At 39.4% G+C, this 27,954-nt stretch overlaps 1 protein-coding gene across 3 annotated transcripts in view; it reads left to right on the top strand.

Annotated features, from left to right (window-relative positions):
* The window catches only part of RELN (reelin), a 276,304-nt gene that overhangs the window by 129,849 nt on the left and 118,501 nt on the right, over positions 1-27,954 (top strand). For all 3 annotated transcript variants that reach the window (XM_068994382.1, XM_068994372.1, XM_068994390.1), the window contains exons 8-10: positions 1,981-2,032; positions 16,729-16,825; positions 19,808-20,048. In XM_068994382.1, the coding sequence (XP_068850483.1) occupies positions 1,981-2,032; positions 16,729-16,825; positions 19,808-20,048 (390 nt within the window). The remainder of the gene's footprint in view (positions 1-1,980; positions 2,033-16,728; positions 16,826-19,807; positions 20,049-27,954) is intronic.

Genomic DNA, 27,954 nt, shown 5'->3' with positions numbered 1-27,954 from the left:
AAGACAGTGTTCAGGCCAGAGGTGTGATCTAGTTTTATTTTTGAGTATGGCCATACCTGTTGTCTTAGAACCAATCTGTTTCTCATTTGTAGTTGTTTTGTCAATTTCTCAACATATCTCTTTCTGTCACAAATTTTAAAACCTTTTTCATTTCTCCATGATTTTCATTAATCCTATTCTGTCCCTGCTTGAAATGGACCATTAAATCTCTGCTCCTGCTAATGGCTCCTAATACATTAATTACTGCTTTAAAATACTTAGTCAAGAAGAGTTGCATTTGCAAAATATATTATATCAACAGCTCTAACAGCTGCTGGTTTGCTACCTTGACCTCCTCCTTTTCTTCTGATTTCCAATAGCCACCTGTTACTGCGGGCAGAGGGTTTTTAATACCAACTGTCTCTGTCTGTTGGGGAGAATTTACAGCTGGCAAAATCCTGGAAAGGTGTATAGCATCAGAGATGTTGCAAGCAAACAAAAATATCTACTAAAGGCTCCCTACCATGCTCTCTGCAGTGTCTGAACTAAGCAGTCCTATGCAGAATTTTGCAAAAAGTTTTTAGTAAGTCTAATGCTTTTTTCCCAAAGCTTTGCTGAAATGATTCACAACACAGTCTAAGTCTACATGAATGCCTCTTCTGTGATAACTGATGTGTTTAATTTCTTGGTGATATGAGCTACTGAACCTCAATAAAGGTTTTGTTTTCAAATTATGACTTGTACAACATAATTAATTGAATGAAAACTAATATAATAGGTGCTCTTAACTCAAATCAGAAAGCAATTTATTATTTGGCATGATAAGTGTGATACCTAATACTGAATTGATCCTGACAGAATTAGTTAAATGGGAATGTGACTGAATTTTTAAGGGGTTATGTAAATGCAGCATCCCTATTCTTGTTTAAAAACTAAAATTACCTGTTAGGACATGTAGTCTTTTTATCAGCTAATCTTCAATGCATTTCAGTGAAGATCCCATTCCTTAATATTTATAAGAAATTATTTTGTGTATGTAATAAGTATGTAGAAAAGAAACAAAACACACCAAAACCTCATGCCAACTCATGCAGATCTCCATCCATTATTTTCAGAGGCATCATTTAAAGAATACCTCTAAAAACTAGGTGTGCACTGGCACTGGAAGAAGTCCAGTCCCTTTTGCTCTTCTGCATTACCACCATAGCATACCTTGCTTGTTAAGTAGAAGTATTGTTAAATCCAACTTTCAAAATAGATTAAAAAGAATTAGGTGTCCTTCACAACACACTAGGGCTTTTTATTTTATAGCATTTTTAGGAGAACTATTCTAACTTGAACTACTGAAATATTCAAAGAAGGTAGAAAGAGAGGCCTCAAAGGAAGGTGGTGTTCTGAGTATAGGGTGAGCTGCTGGTGTTTTCTGTCTCTTTTTAGGTCTTGGCTGGATGCCAGCAGTGGGTAACTGCTGCTACAATATTTCACTGTACATACCCTATAGTATCACCAAGGTTTTTTGTTTGCTTTGGTGTGTAAGATTTAAGTTCTCTTGTTTCCTCCTAATATTTCATTATTTTAGGTTTACTTAATGTTATTTTTGTTATTTATTTATGATCATTTTTAGTCCTTTTTCTGTGCTGGGAAAAGTGAGAACCATTCCATGTGTACAGATTTACACTAAGCTGACCATAGACCACGGAGTTCATTTTTTCAATCTTCTAAACAGTGATCAAATGCCAGTGTTGCAAAAAAATGTGCTTTTTTTTTGTAGACATTAGTATGGTGGAAAAAATTTCTGGCTTTGACATATGATGAGATTTCAATAATCAAAATGACATAACAAAAATGTCCATGATCACTCAACCTGAAAGGGCTGGTGATTAAGAGTCCTATGCACTGGAGATGTAGGTGTCTAGAGATTTTCCATGCTTTCAAAGAAAAACAAGCGATGAATGTATTCTTTTGCTGACCTAACAAAACTATTTGCTTTTCTTCCCATAGACCACCACTGGCCTTAACACAACTACTGCATCCGTCCTTCAATTTTCCCTTGGTAAGTTTAAATTACTCTTTCACCAAGAAAGGGCAAAAAGTCATTTCTGCAAAGGAAAATGGCCCTACAGTTTAGAGTTACCTTTCTGGTTGATGTTACACTCAACATGAGGGATTAAATAAATCTTTTTAAAACTGCAGTGTATTTATTCATCTCCTGATATAGAGATAGTCTTTTAAATTTTGGAAATGAAAAACTCCAGTGGATACTCTGATGAGCCATGTTTGACTTTTGGTTTTTTCCCCTATTCTATAACCTGATGTTTAACACAGTATTTTCTTGCTCTTTCTCTGAAGTGTGATTATTGGTTCTAAATAAAAAATGAAGGGTTTTAACACTAACCCCCCTGATACATTCCAAGTTACACCTAGGCAGTGCTGGTTTTATCACATTTGTACAAAGAGAATAGGTGGGGCAGATGAAGAGTAAATGCTATTAAGTCCACATTATCAACAGCATGGTTGTATGCTGTATTACTTAAAATGCTGTGAGTTATTACACATTTCACTGTGCAGTTGTGGCTATAAATTATGGTGGAGGCTGTGGCTTGGGTTGAGGGCAAATTTGGAACACACCTAATTTGTTAACTCGTATCTCAATGTTCAATATATGAAGGAAAAATCTTCTTTTGATATAAATGGTTCAATAAAAATGCAAGCAGGAAATGTAGCCTGCTTCCTCTGTGGACCCCTGGATATGTGTTTCCAAATCATATTCCTATTTTTTAAAAAGTAATTCTCCAAAAATATCTCCAGAGACTTGTGATTAAACTCTGGAAATCTCAGTTGAAAATAAGAACAATCATGTAGCTTGGCAAACAACTTGGTTTTTTTAATGGATTGGACATCAAAATCCTAGAAGGCTCAGAAATACATCATTTAAATTTGCTTTTTACCCGAAGTTGTTCTTTGGGGTATTTGAAGTCATCAGTACCTGCAACTGACTGCAATGTTAATATATCTAAGGACCGGTTATCCATCCTTTTATTTTGAATTACTGGTTTTAAAAAAAAAGAAAAATGTATCCAATCCTTGACTGAATTACTGCATAAATATTGGGTGCCTCAGATGAAAACCATCCTGTTGCTGCCCTGCAGCTTCATTCAGAGAGTGGAAGGGTAGCAGCTCACTTGGTACACTGGGATGTGTTGCTCACTGGCAGAAGCACAAGGAGATGGGACCTCTATAAAGCTGCAAGTTTGCAATGATGGAGGCATTTCACTTTCCATGAAAATTTACAGAAATCTTCTTTGGATTAGTTTTGCAGTGACCCAGGGTGGTTAACACCAGGGTAAGGTGAATGGGTTGGTCGGTGTATGTTTGCTGGCACAGCCCAGTGCCTGGTATCTGCTGCAGGTGAACTACAGAAGGGTGCAGGCTCCCAGAAGTTTCAAAATGAGTCTTTATATTTCACTAGCAGCATTTGTGCCTATCAGATGGAAAAGGTCAAATAAAAAAGGGGTAAGAAAAGGCTGAGCAGGAAATACTCTACATGACAGGATTGTCATGAATATATCTTAAGAATACCTGAACCCGTACCAGTAGGAACCAGTAAAGTCCTCAGTATGATGGAGCAGGAGAGGGGTGGATGCACATCCAAGTAAATCAAATTTCAGTCTCCAGCTGAAAATGTATCATATATCCCCATGTGCCTGTGTTGAGTTTGAAATACAATGCAGATTGGTTTTGTAACTGGTAGAAGCCAGCATGAGCCAGAGGACTGCTGCTGAGCTCAGCACTACTTGGCTTTAGAATCCAGTTTCCAGCTCATTCCCAAACGTCCAATTTAATCATAACCCTTTTTAGGGATTGATCCAAGGAAATTGCCTTTTTTTTAAAGAATGTTTACTACTTTCTATCAACCATGGAATAGCTTAAGCTGTAGCCTTTTGGGGGTATCTTTATGTTAAATCTGTCACATAGCTTTGGCCTCATGAAAGACCACACCCTTTAATTTCTCTTGCCACTAATTATCAGAAGGAATTTTGTATTTGCAGGTATATAGACAGTAGAGAACTAGAAAATGAAGGTAAAAAAGAAAAGATTCTGCTTTCACCATAAATTCCAGATCCTTTTAAACTCTGTGGTCAGGAAGGGTAACCGACTAGTGATTTTTTCATTAGCTGATATTCTCTGTGGTTTCCTTCATGTATCACACATTTGGTAGTTTTGTTCTTTAAGGCAGTTGAAAAGGTGCACTTAAGAAGGCTTAATTAGGATGAAAATGTAATTAGTAAGGCATTTTCAGCACACAGGACAACATTAATGTGCAGTACACTTTCTGAATGAGAGGAACTCGTCTGTCACTCAGCATCCACTCAGAGCTGGTCCAGGGCTGGGGTGGTATTTACATTCATGCACTCTGCGCCAAGTGCGCAGAAAATTTTGATTACTTCAAATGTCTTAATCATCCATCACTACATTTCTCCAAGACCTAACACTGACATGTCTAGCAGCTTCTGTAATGTTCAGTGGGATTGTTAATTGAGATATTTAAGGCAATGCCTTTGGGCTCTCTCAGGCCAGAACATCTGATTCAACAGCTTGGGAATTGCAGGATATTGCACAAAAGCCTCTGGACTCAGCTGCCACATTAGTCTGATTCATTAGCTGAAATATTCTCTATTTCTCACTCCAAACCTGAACCTTTTCCCCTCAGCTACATCCCTGGCCTTCCCCAGGGCTGAACATGATCTGTCATTCACATGGGCCACTGTGGTGGAAGGTGACTCATAACACTGAGAGATTAGCAACTGAGCTAAATACAGGAAGAAAGAGATAGAATCCCATGGGGAGAAGAGGAAAGGCTTTGAGGGAGCAATGTCAAGGTGTCAGGTGCACAAGTTGTGCTTATGCTTGTTCCTTGGGTGTTCTCCTCAGCAGGTGCTCTGGAGGCAGTGGTGTGTGTGGGCTGTGCAGGCTCTGTGTGGGCAGTTCAGCACTGGCAGGTGCTTCCCATCCCTCCCTCCTCAGCAGGGCCTCTGCTGGAGCTGAAGATGCTGTGATGAACATCAGCACTCAGCCTGGCCTCCAGGGCAGGTGCTCCTTGGAGCCCTGTGTGTCACAACATGAAAATTGTTAATGGAAAATACTGCCTTGAAAAACTTTTTTCCACAGCTCACTCTTTATGTCTTAATATTAGTAGATAATTTCTGGCTGTTTAACAGTATTTGAAAATGAGAATAACTTGATAAGGAAACCTCTCACTTTTCAGCTTTGTTACGAAAATTTTTTCACATTCCTCTGAAAACAGGACGACTTTGTAGTATCATATGATGGATAAATACATAATGTTTGTAAAGCACAACCCTACTTTAAAATTGCTTTCCCTTCAACTTTTGTGCCATTGTCACAAAGATCCTTTGTCATTACTAGAGCAAATTAGCAATTCTTCTCCCCCTGCTATTTTTCTAAAAAAATCTAACCTCCCTACTGTTTCACATTAAACCAAAATTGGTTTATGGGGGAAGGGGGTTTTTTAATTTTATGAGAAGGTCACATCTTCAAATATTACAAACATTTGGCACTTCCGCTCTGTTTCTTAAGGATCAAACCGTTAGTCTTGCAAATAATGAAACAGACACAGGTTCAAAAGTGTTTTGCTTTATTTGAAGATAAAGCTTGGACTTGGACTCTCCCTTCTAAAATATTATTATAACAAACTTTTGCAAAATTAGGTTCCCTAATCTACCAGGTTTTACTTTGAGTCAACCATTAATCCTTATTTTCAGTCCCCTTCAAAACTACCTTTGTATGGCAAATATGTGATTTGCAGTATTTAAATATGGTCATTTCACATGTGTAATATTCGTCTATATGCTCATCCTGATGAATGAAACCTCTTACAAGAATCCCAATATGATGCAAAATTACTTTTCCTGCAATGAATAAAATAATAAAGCCTGTCCCTAAACTTCTGGTGAACCCTGATAATACCATTGAGCTGGCAAGGAAGGGGCTGCTCTCCGAGAGCATTGTTTGCTGTTAACATGAAAGACTTGAAGATGCATGAGCAAAGGTGATCTTCAGTGCCTGAAAGCTGTCAGGCCTTGACACTGGAAATTCCTTAGACATCTTTGCTGTATGGATCATATGCTTAGTGCCTTAGTTATTGCTAAAGAAAAGACTTGACATGAATCAAATTTAGCACATCAACCTTTGGTAAAAACAGTTTTCAGTGAGGTTTTAGTAGCAGGCTTTAATCTGCGAGAATGCTTTGTGATTTTGCCAGATGGACTCTGTTTGTCCTCTCAGGAAAATCCCAGTAGATACCATCCAGAAGATGGGTCACTCATGTTGTGATTTGCTCACTGGTCTGGAACCACAAGCATTTGGACCTTACTTGTAGATTAAGAATGGCCCTTTTCTCCTGCTGCTTCTGGGGTAGAATAGAATAGAACCATTTCAGTTGGAAGGGACCTACAATGATCATCTACCCAACTATTTCAGGGCTGAGCGAGAATTGCAGTTTGTTGTTAGCTTCCTTAACATCCTTCAGTCACTTGTCTGAAATCTATTGCTATTGCACCTTCCATTGTTCCAAATTATTTTCTCTAAACAGCTATCAGATGACCAAGTTAATTGTCAATTACAGCCTTTGACAAGGATTGCATACAGGGTTCCATATGTATTAAATTAATCTCTTACAATCACTTACAACACCTGCCAGCAGTTTATCAATCTCCCTTAGTATCTTTCTAATGGAACCCCATAGCAAGGATAAATGTGTGTATCTATTGGTTTTAATATGGTTAAAATATTATTGAGAAATATTACTATTGGTATTCAACTGTTCAGGACTTTCTGGTAATTCAGGGTGCAGATATGTTGCTAGGGTGATCTTCATTCTATAGTACCCACTTTGTCCCCATTTTCTATCTTCCTCCAAAGGAAATCAAATGCCAAACTTTGTGCTTTTACATGCATAAATATTCCATTCACAATCTTACAGTAGAATCACTTAAACCAGTAACAGAAGTAATAATTTCTCCAGTCTTGTTCAACACATTTTCCACTCTTGCAACTTTATTTTCTGGTTGAGTAATCACCTTTGCCTTCACTTCAAATTCCCTGAGGTTTTAAAATCCATCAGACCATCAGCTATACTAAACTGCAGAGTAATTGTATTACCTGTGATGACTTTACATTTATACTGTCATGTTTTTTAAGACGTGAGGTGTTTGGGCAATGCACATACCAAGGATTTCCATATGGCTTAGTTTATTTACAGTCTGGTTTTAATGCTGCTGATTTCACAGTCCTCTGTGACTATAATCCAGAAAACGATTTAAAATAATGCTATTGATTGCTTTTGATTAGCATATGAGTAAGGGTCACTGATTTGGAGGCAGATCTTTGACATAATGATTCCAAGAGGATTTTCATGTCATGTCCTGCCTCACCCTAAGACATCAGGTTAGCAAATCATTAACCAGCAGACTTTACTTCTCCCCCTGAACTATCAAGGTCACTAGGATCTATGTGAAAGCTCTTTTACTCAGAAAAATCCGTGGCCTAATGGTCTTGGTGGTGGTTGTTGAAGACAAAACACAGATAGTGTTTATCACCTTTACAAAGTAAAATGCAATTTTTTTCAGATTTATTTATTTCACTTTCTATTTGTAGTGGCAATTTGCCTTTGTTACCAGTGCAGTCTTGCAGAATTAAATTATAAAATTTATTTGCTTGTGTAGATAATGGAAATAGTATTTTGCCTTGATGCATGCTCAATCTACAGATTATTATTATTATTATATCATCAGCATCATCATTAGAATTGTTGAATGCGCCCTTTGAATTAGTCCTTACCTGACAGGATTTTTTTGCTTCAGAACTCACATTACTTCTCTATTAAGCTCAGCAAATAGAAGATCATGATTAATAAAAAACAGTCTTACAAAAATAAATAGTGCAGCTGATTCACTGAGCTCCATGTATTTCTGTGGAGGAAACAGCAGTCTCTCACTTCTAGGGCTATCCCCTAGACCAGCATCCAGAGGGCTCTGCAGAGATGTGCATGGGATGATGATTCCTTCTCCTTCCCAAGAGAAACATACCGATTCCACTTTGGCTCAGCCTTGTGAACAACAATGACTTCATTTGGCCCCATGTAATAGTCTGAAGACATTTATCATTTATATTCTTTTCATGTTTTAATTCAGTTCTGGTGGTAGCTGTTATATTGACAGTAGTGTTTTCATGCAGTTTATCCTCTGCTTGGATTCAGACCACTTGATAGAACAGGTCCAAACATGTTTTGCTAAATAGGTCTTAGCTTTGGCTGAAAGAAACCACTGCTGATCATTTTCTCTTACTTTCCGGTTTTGTTTAGTCAGTTTTACAATTAGCAGAAGCTATTGGATGACTGACAAATGCTGTAATAGCATTTTGTGAGACAGCCTCAGCAGAACTGCACAGAGATGAGAAATTTCCTTCAGATTTGCTATAAAAATTCACTCACATGTCTCTAGAGAAATACCAAAATGAAAAATAAACCCCTTCAGAATTTAGCATGGAGGAGCACTTGTTCTTTCAAATTCGTCATTATCTTGTTAGCTGAACACAAAACAATCTCATGGAGGAAGCTGTGGTGCCAAATGTTTTGGGCATGTTGAGCCCCACCTCCCTCGCTTTAGTCACCTGCATGATTTCCTTCAGTCACACAAATTTCTCTTTCTCCAGTGCCTTCCAGGAAGCACCAGTTTTCCAGTGAAGAAATGGCACATCCATACAGTTGTGTTGATAGCGGTACAGCAGGGAAGGGCAGTTCTGGTGGCCACAGATTCATTGTTACTAGAGTTAGATTCTGCCCCTTCTAAGCAACAAGAGCACAGCATTAAAAATATTTGAACCCTCAGGCTGTTTTTTCTTAATTTCTTTCCTATACATTTGGGAAGACCTTGAGAATTTAATATAACTCAATACCAAAATTGGTGTCATTCACCATTCTGCATTTCTTTTGCTTGCTTCATTTACCATTTTCCCCCAATAAAACAATGTTACATTTTTTTGATTGGCTACCCAAATTGCCATTTGCTATTGTCTGACATGAAACCTAGCAGTTTTCCTTTTCTGGTGGAAAAGCCCTTTGTGCTGATGCATAGGTTATACATTGCATATAATGTGAAAGAGTAAGACAGGTAAATAACATCATCAAGTACTCTTCACATAGCATGTGGAAATGTTAGGTGGTGTTTATTGATTTTGCCAAGTTTTACAAGAGGAACTGCCTAGGTAATACCTAGATTGAAACCAGGGTTTAAAGTTGATGCTGTATTTGAAAGATATTTTAATGGCCTTGGGGCAAAATGATTTGTGTTGTTTTGGCTAGCCCAAGGTTACAATGAAATATTGTCTTTATTACTTCTGTACCGGGGCTTCTCAGCCACTGTTGGGAATTAAAATGTGAGCATTAAAGATTTACTACATGGAGAAACAGAAAAGATAAAGAGCCTCAGGATCAGATCCAGGGCAGGTGGCTGTGCCAGCACCTCACAGTAAAACGGAGACCATTATGGAATTGGTCATTGCAAATAATAAATGCTGGATTACAGACAGACTCATCTTAATCCTGCTCATATCATTGTATGAAGATAACACTTTTGTATGATTGAAAAGGTCCATTTTTGAATTAAACAACAAAGCATCTGTAGTTACTGGGGGGGGAACTGAGAAGCCCCCAGATCAGCAAAACAGCCCTGGCTCTTTCTCCAGCAGGTGAGGGATTGAAAAGTAAGAGCAGATGGAAATAGAAAAGCCCAACGGGAATTGCAAAAACCAGTTTTACGAAAATAATTATTATCTACCTGCATATACATTTAAAGGCAGGCAATCACATTATTTCAGAAAAGAGAGACACCTCAGCTCAGAATTGGCTTGAGAAAAATTATTTTCCAGATTTTCTTGGTGCCAGGGAATTTCACTAAAGCAGCCAAGGAAAGGACTTTCATATCTGTATATTCAAGATATCTCCTTTTACACAGCAGTTCTTGGGACCAATGTGTGTTTTCTACTGCCTCTCTAGAGTGGACTGACTGTAGAGATCTAAATAAAACTTCATATATTTTAAAGCAGTATTTTAATACCCTTACCAGCACCTTATGGTGCTCATTTTCTTAATTAGAGACCTTCACAGCTGGCCCAGGCTGCTAAACACAGTTACACAAAGCATCTATTTACTGATATGTGTTAGTGTACTACTGAACTACTTTCAGATGATATCATTTACATTTTCCCCAGCTTCATTGAAAGGTCACCCTCTCCCTTAGAGAATCTCCACATAATCTGATGTTAACTATTTAACGGCAATAATGTTGAAGCGTACAATGTGAGTGCACCAGTAGAAAATGCTTCCCGAACACAGGAGTTACTATTTTGTCAGACATACAATACTTATAGTTGTAAGTATTTTGGGAGCATTAATGATATACTATTGTTTCAGTAGCTACAATTCCTGGGCATCCATTTCATCCAGGTCTAAGTGAGTTTACTCACTTTGCCTTCAGCAAGGTGTTATATGATGTTGCTGCACTTAAGAACGTGGTTAAATTTAGCATCACGTAATAATTATTTATTTGGTAACAGACTTATTATCCAAGCACATACCTGCTGGCTGTATCTCAGAAAGAGACACTATAAATAGCTGAACAGCTTTACATCAGAATAAATTGGAAACTGGCATGAGGGAAATACAGCTTTCTGCCTGGTTTATTTTTCTCTCCTTAATGTTCTCAGCACAAAAAGCAGTATGATTTCTGATCTGATCTTGTTCATTAGAAGAGAACAAATTTGTGTGAGCGCAGGAAGCACATCAGATCTCTGAATATAAATAGACTAAGAGGAAGTTGAACTAGATAAGTATTTCCTCAGACTTCTCATCTAAAGGAAATTAGCTGCATTAATTCATAAAAAGTACATCTGCTGTTATTGGGAATCCTGGCAGGAGGTGGATGGGAAGGGAACCATGGGTGATCACCTGCTCCATGCTCCCACCAGGATCACACGCTGGGTAAGGACAGCTTGCTCAGGGCCCCATCCTCCTAGAGTTTAGCCTCAGATTAACTTTTAGGACTTCATTTACTAAGTTCTTCTGATTTACTTTTATCAAATTTATTTACTAATTACTCTTCTCCTCACCTTTTACGGTTTTACAATGAAGGCTTTTAGCCTGCTCATCAGCCCTTTAATTTCATTTAGATGTAAATAACTACTCAGCATTTCCAAAATGGAACACTGGCCTAAGTCTGCCAGTGGAACAAAAGTTAGCTGCTCTCAGAAACGTGCAGAAAATAAATGGTTGAGACTTTGCATTACAACATTTGTAGTTTTTCCTAATGCTAAAGTAGATCTGACTTTTATGAAAGGCAAACACCATTGGCATTTTTTTCCCTAGTGTCAGGTATTTATTCCAGACTGTTTATCAGAACATACAGGAGGACAGACAGTCAAAATCCTTTCCCCACAAGGGAAAGAAAAGCAGCCAGCAATAAAAGTATTTGTTTCCATTAACAGATAGACAATGATTACAACACAGAACGCAGTTGTTACAGTTTTTAATTTGACTATATTTTACACTCAAAATATCTCTTTGTACTCTGAATTCGTTCTATAAACAGGGAAAAGCTGTTAAAAAACAGTCTAAAGATCTAAAAGTCATAATTAAAAATCACATTTGTAACTAAATTCAAAGTTGTGACTTCAAAGAAAAATTAAAATGCTCTTGTGACCTTCTCTTGAGGAAGTTTTCAGAGGCAGAATGGAATGAACAGTGCATTGCATATTTTATACCAGTGCTTCTGGTACATCCAGCACTAAATATTCTGTATTTTAAGATGGTTAAAATAATTTAGTTCTTGATCAAAAGCCAATATAAACATACGTCTAAAAAAACCCAGAATCCATGGAGCATTCATTATACCAAACAGTATGGTTCATTACTTTGGAAAAAGCTATTAGCAAGCCAGCCAGATTTGACCACGAGTAATTTATACTATCCAGTTTGGCTTAATTCAAGCAATATCAGCAAATTATAATCCCTAGCAAACACTAATCATTATTTATCCCATTAACAATATTAATAAAAGTAATCTTCTCGCATTAGATAAAAGGGATTCTTCCCAGCGCCCTTTTGCTTTTCAGACTGCATTCAGGACACAATTTAAACCCTTCTGCACAATTTTTGTGTGAATCTTTCTTGTGCAGTCCCCTATTAGACTCACTCTCCTTAAAGCCAGCATTAGATATCTCATCTGCTTATCCATGGAAGCACTCGCAGGAACTATCAAGAGGTTGTCAAGAGGCGGAGGACGTCACACTCTATAAGGAGCAAAATATTGCTTCCCTTGCAGATGGCACCCAGTTTTATCTCAGCAAAACACCAGCTTCTAATCAATGTTGTTAAGAAATCTTAGAGACCAACAGCTGTATGACTTGGGTTTCTGTAAATCTGACACAGTTGGAGGCAAAGCTGTAGTGAGAATTAATTTTGCCTGCTATTGTCAGCCTGGATAGAAATAACTGAATACCTGGATACAAACAGCTGATATGTGGTGCCTTCATAACACCTCTCCTGAAATGCTATGCTACCTACATGACATTTTAAAAATAAGGTAGGTAAAATATTCACCAGTGCTTTAGATGGCCTAGGAGGAAACCAAAATCAGCTTAACAAAACCTAAAACTGAAAAAGACAAAAAACATGACTGTTTCAATTGGATACGCTGAGAGTGGTCAGTACTAGTCAAGTCCTGGCTGTGGGTTACCAGTCCTGTGAAACAAGGAGCAAGGCAACTGAGAAGCATACTTATGTTACACTTTTCCCTTCTTTCCTGTTTAGCTAAGCAGAATTAACAAAGCAGCTGTCAGGAGATGTTTAGCAATCCCATACTCTGCCAGTCAAAACCCTCTTCTATTAGCATCGGTGCCTGGACTCAACTTTGAGAAAATTTTATTTTATGGAAATTTGGCTTGGGAAAAAAATCCAAACATGTAAAGCACCAACCAAATAAATTAGTGTTCCAGAATATTCAGTATATGAAAATGGCTGGGTTCTATAACTGAAGCTGCTCATAATTTTTGATAACAGACAAAATTGCTGTCTGAGCTTCAAATGTATCGTTTCAAATTAAATTCATGAAGGTTGTCTCTAGCTTTTCTCTGAAAGTTTTGGAAGTCTGTGAACATCAGATGAAAGACTATCAAAAGGAGTAAAATAACTCCAAAGGAAAAAAATACTTTGTTCCTGAAACACAAGGACGAGCTTGCCTTGTATATATGTAAAGAAAAAATCTGGCTGTTCTTGAACAGAGGATGGTTTGGAGTGCCCCCTGCTCCCAATATATAATTACACATGAAAGCCCTTAATATTGAAAGTATAATCCTAACTCTTAGTCAGATTTATTTAGCAATAACCTTACCAAGGTGTCAAGTTTGCTGTGACATACTCATCTTAAGAAATAAACAGCATTTTTTCTCTAATGCAGTAGCTTACTAACACAGACTTGTTTGCAGTAATCACTGTGCAGGTTTTGCTACCCATTTTCAGGGCTAATTCAAATCCTGGGCTTTCCTGATTGAAAGTAAAGCAAATCTAATCTCATTCAAAAGGTTTTATGTACAACTTTTCCTTCAGAGGACAGGAAGGTGTGAAGATTTATGGCATGATATCCTGCCCCTGCTTCTCTGCTCGGAGCTGACAAACTGGCTATTACCATCTCTGGGAGCAGTGGGAAGGACATCTCCCTCCCAAGCTCCATTCCTGAGACGTTACTACTTGAGTTCTGATCACCTATTTGTGGAAAGTCAGAATATAGCTTTGCTGGTCAAGGTAGAGGTAAACATCCAAAAAGCAGATTTGTATTTTAAATAATCCTAGTTTAGGATTACTGACATAACAGTGATATGGACTAACAGCCATAGTATTAAGTAATAGTAATATTTAAAGTAATATTGAAAATTATATTGAAAGGCAGTGACTCACATCTCAGTAAACCCTGTCCTGTAGTTCAGTTGCATATATCACCATCCTCCATTTTCTTGGGAAGAAATTCTTAATGTAAACTTGGATGTATATTAGTTTTGTAAAAGATTCAAGTACCAGATACATACTTTTTAATTTTTTTGTCAGTTTGAGTTTTGCAGAATTAGATAGGTATATGAAAAATAATCTTGCTATCTTATGATTTTGAGTCAAGAACATACATAAAGAGGGTTTAAACACTGATAAAAACACATTTGTCATTGCAGCCAGTAATTGCTACTTGAGGACTTTCCCAAACTAACTTTAATCTTAATACAACCCACCCTGCTTATTAAAAAAATAATAAAACCCAGCATTTTTCTCCCCTCTTTTTATTGTCTCCACTGCTCTTTTTCCAGTCTCACAAGTGAAATGCCACATCTACCTTCCAAAGCCCTTTCTGAGTGGCCCCATCTCTTTAAAGCAACAGCTTTGATCTTCATTGCATAGTTGAGGGTGTTCAGCTCTGACAACATTTTTCATGTTGATTGTGGGGCAAATTTGGCCTTCTCTCCTTTTTAAGCAGCATATTTGGATTCAGCTTTGTTTAAGAGCACTGTACCAAAAGTTGATTGTAGCACTAACTGGAATGGCACACGTTATAAAGTCCATATTGCTGGTTATTTTTACTGATTATGTTCTTTTAATTTCTGTCTGACATAAAACTCAGTATGTTGCTGTTTTACCTCACAGCCTCTGACTGGCCAAAGAGGTCAAACTGGCTGCAGTTCCCTGATTTTTGAACAAAATTCCTCTAAAATAAAATGAACGAGCGTGATTAAGGGTTGGAACTCTTAAATTCCACAGAAGTAGGAACCAACAGCAGATGTCACTCAGTAAAGTAGACCATCTCAGCAGATGGGCAAATATGAAACGCAAAGGCTTTTCCTGACATGATTTGGTTTTAATATGATAGAAATAAAATGCCTTGTCAGTAAAATATAACCAGACAGTTGCTTTGTAGTCATTTTGGATACATAGCTGGTAATTCAAAGTCCTGCTGCCTTTGCAGTATTAATTATTCTGTGCCTCTTTACAGCAAGAATATGTGTCAGACCAGCTGAACATACCACACGCAGCTGTAGTGGCTTGGAAGTATCTGTTACTCTAGTTGCAATTTAACATTAGTGAAAGATAGAGGAAAGCAACTTTGTGGATCATTTCCAGGAATCTAGTGGATGTATCAGACAAAATTACAGAGACAGGACTTCATCCCATGTTTTGGAGTGGTTTTCCCCCTGTAGAGGTATGTGATGTGTGTCTCAGAGCAGAAAAACAGTTCTGTAGGGCTGAGAGTTGTGAATCTGAACTGCCTCGGGGGAGCTGGGGCTGCAAGCACCATGCTTAATGACATATGTTCCCATTAAAATGTGTAAGTTGTTCTCTTGTACAAGTGGTTAACACCTTTTTAATCAGGCCATTTATTTCATTTACAAAAATAAGCACCACAGATTCGAAAATGATAGCATTTTATTGTCAGCAGTGTGTATATAGATTTATACATGTATTAAAATATGTATTTACACAACTTCCAGTGTGGATGAACGTATCTGAGACACACATAAACCTAACACAGTACTTGTGGCACATATAATATGTACTCATACTGTGAGCAAAGCTGTGGTACTCACTCAGTGGTATCCTGATGCCATCACAGGTGCTGTTTAATTGAGAGCTGCTTCTCTTAAACATGGAAAGTATATGATGTCTGCTGCTTTGAATCTCACATGCTTACGAAATTTTGATCTTTGGAGCACAAGCTTTGATGTGTCTGTTTCACTGAGCATTGAATTTTCTGAGATGGATGAATTATCTGGTGTCTGAGGAAAAATAGTGTTTTTAGTGTGTTTAATTACCACACAGGTTGTTTATCATGTTTTCTAGGATGAATTTCTCAATCCTGTTTTTGTGTTATTTTGACTGCCTCATGTATTAATTGTTAAGCTCATCTTTTGTGACAACACCCAGAAGGCACCCTTTTATAAATCAAAAGTAAATATATTACCCTACCTTGCAGGAGTGCCATAAGGCTTAATTAGTTCATTTTTGTAAAGTGTTCTGAGATTCCCAGATCAGCATCAAGTGTTTGTTAATAATTATAGGATCTAGGGAGTATATTGGATGATTTCTTAATTAATTTTCTTCAGGCAAGCTTAAAATAACTAATTTTGCAACATCTTTGCTCTCTTAAATTCCTAAAGCACGTTTGCTCTTGGCTCAAGTAATTCTGTGTCTATTTTCCTCTCACTTATTGTATTTTTATTTATAGATTTTTTTAATATATATATAATAATATGAAAAACAGTCTTTTACTGCTTTCCCTGTGAATTCTGCTATGTGGATTATTCTCTAATAAGAAGGTTTTGTTTAAACATTAGATGGTGGGTTTTTTCCTGCAGTTGGGGGTGTTAAGTAATTTACTTGGCTTCCCCTGGGAAATTTGCAGAGATTACATGGCACTGCTGTGATTTATCATTTCCACTTTATTTCTGACTCATAAAGCATGCATTATTTTGTGTTTACCTTCAGCAACAGATCACAGGAAATTTCATCATCAATCAAAGCACTTTAAAATGGGGAGAAGTGATAAGGTGACAAAGGCACAGTCAGCAACTGTGGTTATTGGAGAATCATTTATGCTTCATTGTGTCGTAACACTTCTCATTTTATTGCTTTCCCAGGATCGGGTTCATGTCGATTTAGTTACTCAGATCCCAGCATCACAGTGTCCTACAGTAAGAACAGTTCTGCAGATTGGACTCAGCTGGAGAAAATTAGGTTTGTTACAGCTTTTTAATCATTTTCATGTTTTCCAGCTGAGCAGGTGGTGTTTAAACCTGGCTCTTTTAAAACTTGTTTTATTTGTTAACTTTTCAGTTCTCCTTGTTCATACAAAAGATGAGGGGTGCAATTCCTGGCTAATTGCAGAACTGCCACCAGATTTGGTAAATCACAAATTCATCCATTGAGTATGTGGGAAGGGAGTAAGAGAATCATTTCACACTTAAAACGCAACTCCAATAACCAGCAGGTTCCCGTGCCTGAAAAACCAAAACTTTGATGAGTTTTTGCATTTTAGCACCATTTTTAATGTCAGCAATGGCCATATTTTATAATGCTGCAAGTATCTACTTTGGTAGATTAAAATATTCAATAAAAACATTTTATAGTTTGATATGAACACTTGGCTCTTAATGCTCTTGTAATAACAAGATTATGGTGAATAGTGCCTTGCTTTTAAACCAACTGGTGTACATGAAAAAGCAGAGGATTATGAATGGAAAATTTAAATCTTTTCATTGCAATATCCACACCTTTAAAGAGAGAGTCAGTGTCAGAGATGGATTTTTCTAAGAGAGCATATTTTATTCAGTAACAATAGGAAAGGCATTTTGTGCAATGACATATAAACATAATTACACAACTGGGGAAGAGAAAACTGTTATTCATATGTAATGTCCTCATAGCATCTCAGTCTGCCTTCCTGCATTACCCAGTGTCAGTGCTATACAAGTGACTTGCTTGAGCCTATTTTCAGTCCATTGAGGCAATTTCCAGAGCAAAAGGCTCCTTAATTTCTGATGAATAAGCAAAACTCGAGCTGCAAGGTTGTGTATTTCAGTATCTCATCCTCCAGCTCCTTGGGGGAGTGGGACTACAATTTAATTGAAAAAAGCATAAATTATTTTCAATTTTGGTAAAGCAATTGGTGCTAATTCTTATCTCAGAAAAATATAAAGCAAGAGTAATTCACTGCAGGCACTGAAGTTGCCTCAGAGTAACCATGCAATACATTCTATTTTTCTCACATTGATGCAAAATTACACATCTAGTCCATAACATCAGCTCAGTTGCTCTCAGAGCTCTGCAAGCCAGGGAACTCAAGAGTTGTGACGATGCAAAGACAAGCCCTTGAGACCAAATTTTTTTAAAGTTAATGTGCATGCAGTTTGACCTCTCTTTGCTAAAATTTGATGCTGGAGCCAGCAGAAGAAAATAGGTCAATAGAGCAATGTCGTGCGAAGTGGAGAGGATGAATTATGGAAGGATGCTCGTTTCTCCTGTGGTCCGTATGAATTGCAGTGTTTATTCGAATGTGCTTCAGCGACTTTCACAGCACTACATGCAGCTCCAGGGAACGGTGGGAGAACTGGGGAGAGATGGGACAGGAGGGCAGCTGTGAAGGGAGGTGTTGTGTTGTGTCAGTGGGATTTCAGCTCTGGACTCCTGGGAGGGAGGGCGGGCAGAGATCTCTCGGGGAAGAGCGGGTGCTGTGTGTGGGCTCCAGGAGGAGCAGGGACAAGGCCTCAGCCAGCGCCGCACTGGAGGGTGACAGACACAACGTTTGGCAAGCGCAGGGCCATTCGTGGGGGCAGATCCGGGTGTGAATGTTGGACAAAGGCAGTTGCTTTTCAGTATTTTGCTTTGCTTTCAAAAGAGAAGTTCCTCTGTTTTCTGCTATAAAAGGAAGCTATTGGTACCCTTTTTCCCTAAAAGCTCTGGATTGTCTCTGACAAACTGTTCACCCTTCAAAGCATCACTACCAAGGCAGATAGAACGTTGAGCAGCTGACATCTTGCAAACCTCACTTTTGTAACTCCCTGCAGCCTGAGGTTTGAATGTAGCTAATTCACTTGCTGGGTGGTTATTGAGGTTTAACCCCACCCAGCAGCCAAGCCCCACACAGGCGCTCACTCCCCCACCAGCAGGACTGGGGAGAGAACTGGAATTGTAAAAGCCAGAGAACTCGGGGGCTGAGATAAAGACAGTTTAATAGGGAAAGCAAAAGCTGTGCGTTCACATGGGCAGGCAGGAGTTCCGCCATCTCCAGGAGAGCAGGGCCCCTATCACATGTCAGGGTGACTTGGGGGGACAAACACTCCAGACATCCCCCCTTCCTCCTCCTTCCCCCACTTCATATACTGAGCATGGGGTCACATGGTCTGGAGTAGCCCTTTGGTCAGTTGAGGTCACCTCCTCCCTGCCTCCCACGCATCCTCAGCTTCTTCGGAGTGAACCTCAATCCTTTCACAGCTCTGAGGACAGGTGTCTGAAGAAGAGCTCAAGGTCCTAATCATTGCCTAATAGCATTATTCCAGGTCTGACTCTCCACCCCTCGTTCTCCATTTTCAGCATCAAGAGAGACGACAAATGGCTTGTTTCTTCTGTATTGTTCTTAAAGCAGAACATGGAAAGAAAGACAACCTGGCCCTCCCCATCCACAAAATTACCCTGACAGCAGGGGTGTGAGATGTTTGTCAGAGAAAATTCCCTGCTTTTCTCTCCTACCATTCTGCTCCCTCCAAATCTTCAAGGGACTTCAGAAGTCAGCAGATTCTCTTGATGAAGTAAAAATCACAAATTTTGAGGCCTGTTTTGGTAATCAGCTTCCTTTACATTTCCTTTTGGCCATACGTGCAAAATACCTGACCATACCCAGTCACCATCTGTAACCAGCACTGAGCATGGATGTGGTCCTGCTCTGTCTTCCTGCTCTCCAAATATCTGCACTGATTTGTTGTTTATTGCCTTAGTTTGCACTCTCTTTGAAGCAGGGCTGCCTGTTTGGGCTGGATGTGCACTGCCTGGCCCAGTGGGACTCTGCCTCAGGGCAGGTATTTTCTGATCTCCATAGAAGCTTTATCAGCATACAAGGGATGTCAGCACAACCGTGTCACGCCTAGCAAATGTGTTAATTGAGGGAAAAGTGTTCCTGACTATGACTTAAAATTGGTCTAATTCCCTATCATTGTTTTTCAGTGCCCCATCCAACATCAGCACAATCATCCACATCTTGTACCTTCCTGAAGATGCTAAAGGGGAGAACATCCATTTTCAGTGGAAACAGGATTATGTTCATGCTGGTGATGTGTATGAAGCCTGTTGGGCATTGGACAACATCCTGATCATAAATGCTGCTCACAGAAAAGTTGTGTTAGAAGATAATCTGGATCCTGTGGATACTGGCAACTGGCTTTTCTTTCCTGGGGCCACAGTTAAGGTTAGTCTGATTTTCCGTGGCTTAATGTTATTATTACTCTTGTAAGTAGAAGAAGACAGTAACATCTAACCAAACTGTGATCACAAGAGTGTTCAGGCAACTCCATCTGCTTCTAGCATTGGGCTCTTTTTAGCTTTGATTTTACCCTTTCTCTGTCCCATCGGGGCTCTCTAAAACAATGCAACTTTTCTGCCATGACCAAAACTAAAAGTCAGTTTATACTGTCATGTCAGAGATCATGTAACAGAAAATGGAAAACAGCTTCCTTTTAGCAAAACAGTGCAATATTTTTGAAACAAATTCAAATCTTTCTGTTAGATATTTTAAATAGCTGCTTTTTATCTTGGTATTGTTCAGCTACAGCTACTCACTTCACAAATTATCACCAAAAAATAAAGTTCCCCACTTTTTCTGTCTGTGAATACCCCATCTCCATTGCAGCATGCATTCAGGTAGTGGCTGCTCCCTAAGATTATCTTTTTCGGTATAATTCTGTTTTAATATTTGAGATACAGCAAGACCAAGATCCATTCTGCCTTGAGAAAAACTCTGAGGAGCCCAACAAGATCTTTGTGCATAGTGTACCTTCACATGCAGAGTTGTGCAATATTTGGAAAACAGCTGGATTCTTGCTGTCTATGTTTCCAAGCAGCCAGAAGTTGAACAGCTGGTGACTTTCTGGTTTCATCCTATTTTCATTCACAAAAGCAGTTTTGATGTCAGGGTTCATTTATGATGCTGTTAATGGTTTTGGCAATTGCGCAGGAAACAGATGTCGAATACTGAGGGCAGTTAAGAGGTTGGTTTTGGTCTCATCCTTTTCCCACAGAACCTGATACAAATGGCTTCAAATTAATAGTTTTAGAAATAAATATTTCCACTAATGTACTTCTCATAGTACCATCTTACTGGCTTTTTTTTTCACGTCAGCAAGGTCATTTAAACTACATTGGCAAAGCTTTTACATGAGATTTTAGAATCAAATAATGTCCTGCATATTTAATGAACATTATGTGATCAGTTCACACTTGTTGTTTTGTCAGTCTTATGTCTGGATTTTGAAACCCAGCCCACATATGTGAAGGTGTGAAAGGAAAGCAAGAATTAATGTACTAGAGACAGAGTTACTTTTTCTCAGTTGACCAAGCCTAAACACTGCTTGTTCTTTCTGAAACATGTATAAACAACATCTAAACTTTAGCAAATAACCCTCTTTTTTTGTTGCTGTTGAGGATTTTTTTTTTTTTTTTGGTTGGTTGTGGAGGCTATTTTGGCGTTTGTTTAGTTAAACTCAGCCAGTTTGTGCCACTACACAGCTAGGCTTTTATGAAAGACAAAGGACTTAAACCTGGAGATCACTGAGCACTGAGCTTTTCTAGACAGAAATCCCATCAAGTTCAAGCCTTACATGTGACATGAGTGAGGTTTCACCAGGCTTATCTTCTGTTCTAGGTACAAGTGAAATGTGCAAATGCCTGTTCACAGCTGACATCTGACTGTGTGTAGCCACTAACACCAGGTTGAGGCTATGTGTAAGACTGGCGTAGGCACACTGGATTAAGGCTATGTGTGAGGCAGGGCTTTTATTCTTCATGGGACCCTGCAGTGTGTCTGTGTTGTCACCAGAGCACTCCTTTACTCATTTCATTTTTAAGGCTCTTGCTGCAGTCTTCCTCAGATTTTCAGGAACAATCTTGCCAAATATAATTTGAACAGATTTTGCAATGTGAATTTCATGTTATGTCAAAAGTAAGACTATAAATTGGGTCAAGATTTACATCAGATCAGCATAAAACCTGTTGTAGCATTCTAACACCAAGAACAATTTTTTGACAATTTTTTTAGCTTTTCATGTTTGGAATGTCATATAAAAATTTACAAAATCTTTTATTATTTTCTTTAAAACACTTAGTTCTAATCTCAGTTCATCACAAACATGGCATTTTGTATAAGTAGAAAGGTAAGAATCCTTGTAGATTGTGCTAATGACATTAAATAGGACATAGGGGAAGGCTTTAGGAGATTTCTCTATCACAGCCAAAGTCATTGGCCTACAGAATAATGTTTGAGAAACCCTAACAGTGTTACAGGGGTAGCTTCCATCACAGGTAATTCTAGTTCCCTTTTTTCTACAAGTCTCTTTGCTTCCCAGACATCAAGAACTTGCTAAATAGTCCTGATCTTTGTCCACGGAATCTCTATAGCAGTTTAAACTTTTTCTTAACATTTTTACTAAGAGTTCAGCAAATTGTGGTCTCAATAGCTGACTGCAGCTTCCTCATGAGGGGAGCGAAGGGGCAGGCACTGATCTCTTCACTCTGGTGACCAGTGGTAAGATCTGAGGGTATTACACGAAGCTGTGTCAGGGGAGGTTTGGGCTGGCTATGAGGAAAAGGTTCTTCCCCAGAGGGTGGTTGGGCACTGGAACAGGCTCCCCAGGGAAGTGGTCACAGCACCAGCCTGACAGAGTTCAAGAAGTGTTTGGACAATGCTCTTGGGCACATGGTGTAGTCCTTGGGATGTCCTGGGCAGGGCCAAGAGTTGGACTTTTATAATCTCAGTGAGTACCCTCCAGCTCAGGGTATTCTATGATTCTATGAAGTTTCGTTGCTGTATCATGGTACCTTTAACTCTCACCTATGTGCCTAAAGCAGTTCCCATACTCACTATCGCAATGCCAAACTTCATTTCAAGCTCACAAGACCTTTTCTCTGACACCCAAGCCATGTATGTTTGTGCCATACAAGTTTAAATTCCTACCCTCCTGTCCTCTCTCAATTAGTATTTTAGAAAGAGTAGCCTTAAAAATCTTTCTTGAGGCTCTAACACGTAAGATTAGGCCATTAGACCACTCCCTGTCCTTGAGAGCAAATGACATAGCAGAGTTTGCATCCACCTAGGCAGACTGTCACCTCCCAGAGGAGTGGTGTCATCCTTGATGCCTACTGAGTACCTGGCTTATATATGAGGGTACATTCCTTGAAGATATTGCCACTGGAGTGGACAGTGCAAGTATTACTGGGAATTTTGAAGCAATGCATTCACTCCGATTTGGTGGGTTCGGATGCTGTGTTCTCAATAAACACAGTGGGAACTTTCCTGTGCCCAGCTTGGGAAGCAGTTTCTCTTCCTCTCCCAGTCTGCTTGAGCTTGGCCCAGGGATTTCCTTACGTTTCTTGTGGCCCTCAGGAGCAGTTGCTACTCGTTTGAAAGCACATGGCTGGTTGCAGACGCAGCTGGACCTGGCTACTGAAATAGGTTGCAAGCTGAGAGCTAAGCCATTGAACCTTGTGTGTTTTGGTTCCAAAGAAGACAGCAAAAGGCAAGAAAGATGCTGTTAGCAAGGCCAAGCAACCCTTAGGAGATTAATTGGATCCACTGGAACGTGTTTATCTGTGTCGGACTGTGTGGAAGGGTGTTGAACAGGATAAATTCCTGACTGCGTTTCAATATTTCCAGGGACAGCTCTGAGCATGAGCACAGCCTCACAGCTGAGCATGGTTAGGATGCTGCTCTGGTGGTTGAGATTGCTGAAATGCATGGGCAAGAGTGCTGTGCTTCTGTCAATAATGCTCCTTGGATCTCTACTCCTATAGAACAGAAAAGTGATCTCAGCTTTCAGTGGGCACTTCATATATATTTTATATTGGACCAGAAATTGTTGAGCTTTGAAGTACAATTTTTGCTATTTTTTTTTGTTTTCTCTGATTGCCCTAGTCCAAAATGGGTTGTGCAAGCTCACAAACTGAGTTTCAGATGGGAGGCAACCTCAGCAGTGTTGCAGTTTATGTTTCTGCAGTGCTTTGATTACACAAAAGTAACATGGAGACCAAACCACTTGTCTCTGGAATTTTTCCACTTTGGGATAAAGCAGTATGGATCATTACAGACACCAGCGACAATGTATTTGGTCATGGTGTGTTAACCCAGTGACACTTATCATCTTTGAGAAGAGTCAGATTACAGAATTGCTGTCTCACAGTAGTTGCAGCCATTCTTCACATGGTGGCTGGAGGTTGCCATCCAGCTGGACAGCTTGGTTTGTTTGGTCTGCAGGATTTGGGTACTACATCTGGGGCTGTTGGTGCTGAGCTCTGTGTGTGCAGCCTGGCATGAGATGGGGCAAGGGCGGCAGGTGTGTGCCAGCCTCACTGAGCAGTTTGGGTTTAGGACAAGGGAATGGTAACTGGTCAGTGTTATTCAGACTGTGGACATGACCAATAAACACTGAAAATATTCCAACCCCAGTACTCTGATTCAGTAAGCCCTTTAAGTAACAGGTCACCACCATCCAGCTCCCAGAACATCCATTTCCCAGATATGCATGCCAGTTAACAGAAGAGAAAGTTTCATTAAAAAAGTGGGAGAACTAAACGCTCACACTCAGAAAAGTATGCTGAAAATGTGTGTAAAACACTACGACCTTTTACCACACCCTGAGCAGAGCAGGACTGTGCACATCCTAGATCTGCAAGTCCTTCCTGAACCTGTGTTGTTGTGTGTTGCTGAGCAGAGAAGGCATGCACACAAGCCTGAGAGTTTGGCAAAAAGAAAGGCTGATTAAGCTATTTGACTCTCTCTTGTTCCAGAGTAGATTTCCAAATGTCTGAATACTCTGTTAATTAATGGAATGGCTTTGGATAGTCTTCTTCTAAAACAAAATCCTGATATTCCATATATATATTTCTTTTGGGTTTGTGCTAAAATGAACAAGATTTTTTTCCTTTTCTTTTGCTTTTAAATTCTTGTTTAAAAAAGCATTCAGGTATCCATTTTCTGAATAAGATCAAATAGTTTGAAGGAGGAGAGGTGATGTTCTACGTATGCCAGTGTGAAAATGGCAAACTGAAATTGCTATGACCTTATATTGGTCGGCATTACAAAGATACAGACACATCTGACAAGATTCCTTTGTTTTTTGAATAAGATATAAGGCGGCAGTATTTGGTCTGTGGGCCAGACCCGGCCTTCTAGCCAGCTGCTTGCCTCGCAGGAGCCCTTATCCACCACATCTTCCTGGGAGGAGACGGGCAGACTTCCTGCTGCACCTCATCTGAGAGCCATTCCTGCTTCTCCGTGGGTGGAAGGAGGAATGTGAGGGGGGGAGAGGTGAAGAAAGCAGTGCAGGGTGCACAAAACCTGTCGACTGGCTCCTTTAGAGTGCGCTCATTCAGGGTTGTGGCCATGAGGAGGCATTTGTATATCCATAGGACTGGATCTAGCCCATGGATGGAATTGCTTTTGCTTTTTTTTTCCCCCCAAAAATCACACTTTTAATTAAAATAATAATACTTAGATACAATGCCTAGGGGTTAATGAGAGCTGACAGGTGGTTGGCTGTGGTGCTGTGAGTCGTTTGGGCAGCTGAGAATTGGTGTTGGGCAGCAATGCTGAACCTACATCTTCCTCCATGCCAGTTCCCTGTGGCTTGGAAGTGTTGGGAGGGATGGCAGGGAGCCAGCATTAGCTCTGAGCTGGTGTCAAAGCACAGAGGGTCTTTCCTGCCTCCTAGAAGGAAAGAATTTGATCTTCACAGGTCACTGTGAGATGCACATAAATAAAAACAACATGAATTGACCCATTAGATGCCAAAGAGTAGAAACGACTTCGCTTGATTCCTTCTCACTCTAATTTTACAGTGGTATAAATGCACACCATTGCTTTCAGAAGAGAAGATGATGCTCAGGGCAGAGTGCTCCAAACATCAGTAGTTCCCATAACATAGAGGAATAGTTCAGTTCATGCCAGTTAAATGACTCATTAAGGAAACTGGTCATCGCCAGAGTGATCGGTGTTGTACAAACATCATGGAATGTCCTAGAAAATAAACTCATAAACAAGCAAAGTGTTTTGAGCACTAGCCTTTGAATAACAGTCCATAAGCAGAAATGATGAGTAAAAACACACTTTATAAAATGTTTCTTGCTACATCACAGGACAAGTTTCATCCCCTTGTTTTGGAAAGGAAAAGTGCACTATAACCCTCTGTGCTCCCAGCCTGCTTGTGCAGCCAAGGTTTTTGTTCTGTAGCCTACAATAAATGATGTAAAAATGTAGCACATAGGAAAGACTAAAGCTCTCTTTTTCTCATGGGAGGGTATTCTAATCTCATTGTGTTCTTTTCTTTGGTTAAAGAAGGGAAGTCAGGCCAGGAGCATTAACAGCCAAATCCACAAAATTTAGAATTTGAAGTTGTCCCTAAATTCTGTCACCATACCTTTGCTGGCTGAGACATTGCATAGAAAGTATGATTTTATCAGGACTTAGTCTATCCTTGTACCTGCTATCATGTCAAAATTTAAAAATTTCTAAAACCTGCATGACTCATTTCCAGGAAGACACAATATCTAATTTATAGCTCCATTGACAATGCTGCTTCAATTAATTTTCTTCATCTTTCTTCTTGTTCCTCTGCTTCTCATATCTCATCTGTTTGCATTGCCTAGATTTTAATTAAAAAACCTCTCCTCTCTAAGGAGCAATCTGAAGTGGCAAAAATAATCACTTAAAATATTACAGTCATTAAAAAATTGGCTGCGGTCAAAGCCACGCATTTTCAATTTGCCGACAAATTATATTTTCGTTTCTTTTTAAAGTGCATTTTGTATTTGAATAGCATACGCCAGCCAGCCTGGCTATCAGAGATGCTCCTCCAGCTGGGTGGGCTGCGTGACAACTCCTTAATGGGGGAAATTGATGGCCCTCTGCTCGTGTAGAGGTGAAGGCATACTGGGCAGATTTCTTTCCATCTGCCGTCAGCCCTTTGCAAGCTGGCACTGCCCAAATGCCCAACACATTCATTCCAATGCAAGAAATGTCGCCAAAAAATAAATTGTGAGGCTACAGCTGTCTGAAAGAATCATCAGGGCCATTAGGCCCAGGGGAGATAATATGAAGAAGAGCATCAGTGTTTGTCACTGATAAAAAGCTAATTAAATGATGGTAAAGATGACTGTGAATACTTTAAAGGCATAGAGGTGAACAACATTTTCATGGGAGTGCAGGAATTAACCTCGGGAAGATGATATGCAAGACCTCAGCCAAAAATCTGTTACACTGAGGAATTTCACACTAGTGTTTCCTGTTGATGCTTTGCCGAATGGCACAGTTGTATCATTTAGTTGCCCTCTGTTCCACTCTCCAAGTAAAGAAATCCCATACTGTAAAGCCAAGAGTTATTTATTGATTCACAAGTTTGACTTGAACAAGCGGGACAGAAGCTGGTTTGGATGAACTTCAGTGCTTCTGTTTATGTTCCTAATATTTGTCTTTTGAGTTTCTAAAATTCTTCAGGGCTGTGTCCTTAGCTGCAACTGTGAGAGAGGCTGGTCTGGTTGAGGCTTGTGCTACTTCCCATTGCAGGGTGGACTGGAGATCTGCAGATCCTCCTAGCCAAGAGGTCACGCTGAGGGTAGCTGATGTCTCCTTATGTGGTGCTCACATGGAAGTCTTTAAAAATACGGAGATTGTTCAGACATGTTACATGATGTAGGATCACAGATCTTACCTGGGGCCCTTAAGCCATTTAGATGCTACAAAAGTTGGTGATTTTTTAGTTATGAAAACTTAAAGAGGTCCAGTTGTAAAGTGCTTGCTTCACCAAATCTGACTTTCCTGCTCTTGTTGACTAATGGTTTTGAGCAGTCATAATGTGAACACTTCTGCATCTCGTATCATCAAGAGGCTTTCCTAAAAGAACCAAAGTCTTGGAAGTGCAGTGTAGGATAAAGAGCATGGCAGACTCTTGACAAAAATTTTATTCTGAAACCATGCGTTGCTCTCTCTCCCATTAACTAATGTCTCCATAATGTGTAGTAGAAAGCTCACCTGAATTAATAAGACTTGCTGGGTCTTATAGACAATTTGGCTAAGAACTGTACTCATAAACTAGAAATACTGATAGACA

The sequence above is a fragment of the Aphelocoma coerulescens genome, chromosome 1A (genome assembly GCF_041296385.1).
Source record: "Aphelocoma coerulescens isolate FSJ_1873_10779 chromosome 1A, UR_Acoe_1.0, whole genome shotgun sequence".
NCBI lineage: Eukaryota > Metazoa > Chordata > Aves > Passeriformes > Corvidae > Aphelocoma > Aphelocoma coerulescens.
The sequence above is the reverse complement of the archived record's forward strand: the minus strand, read 5'-3'. Positions and strand labels throughout refer to the sequence as shown.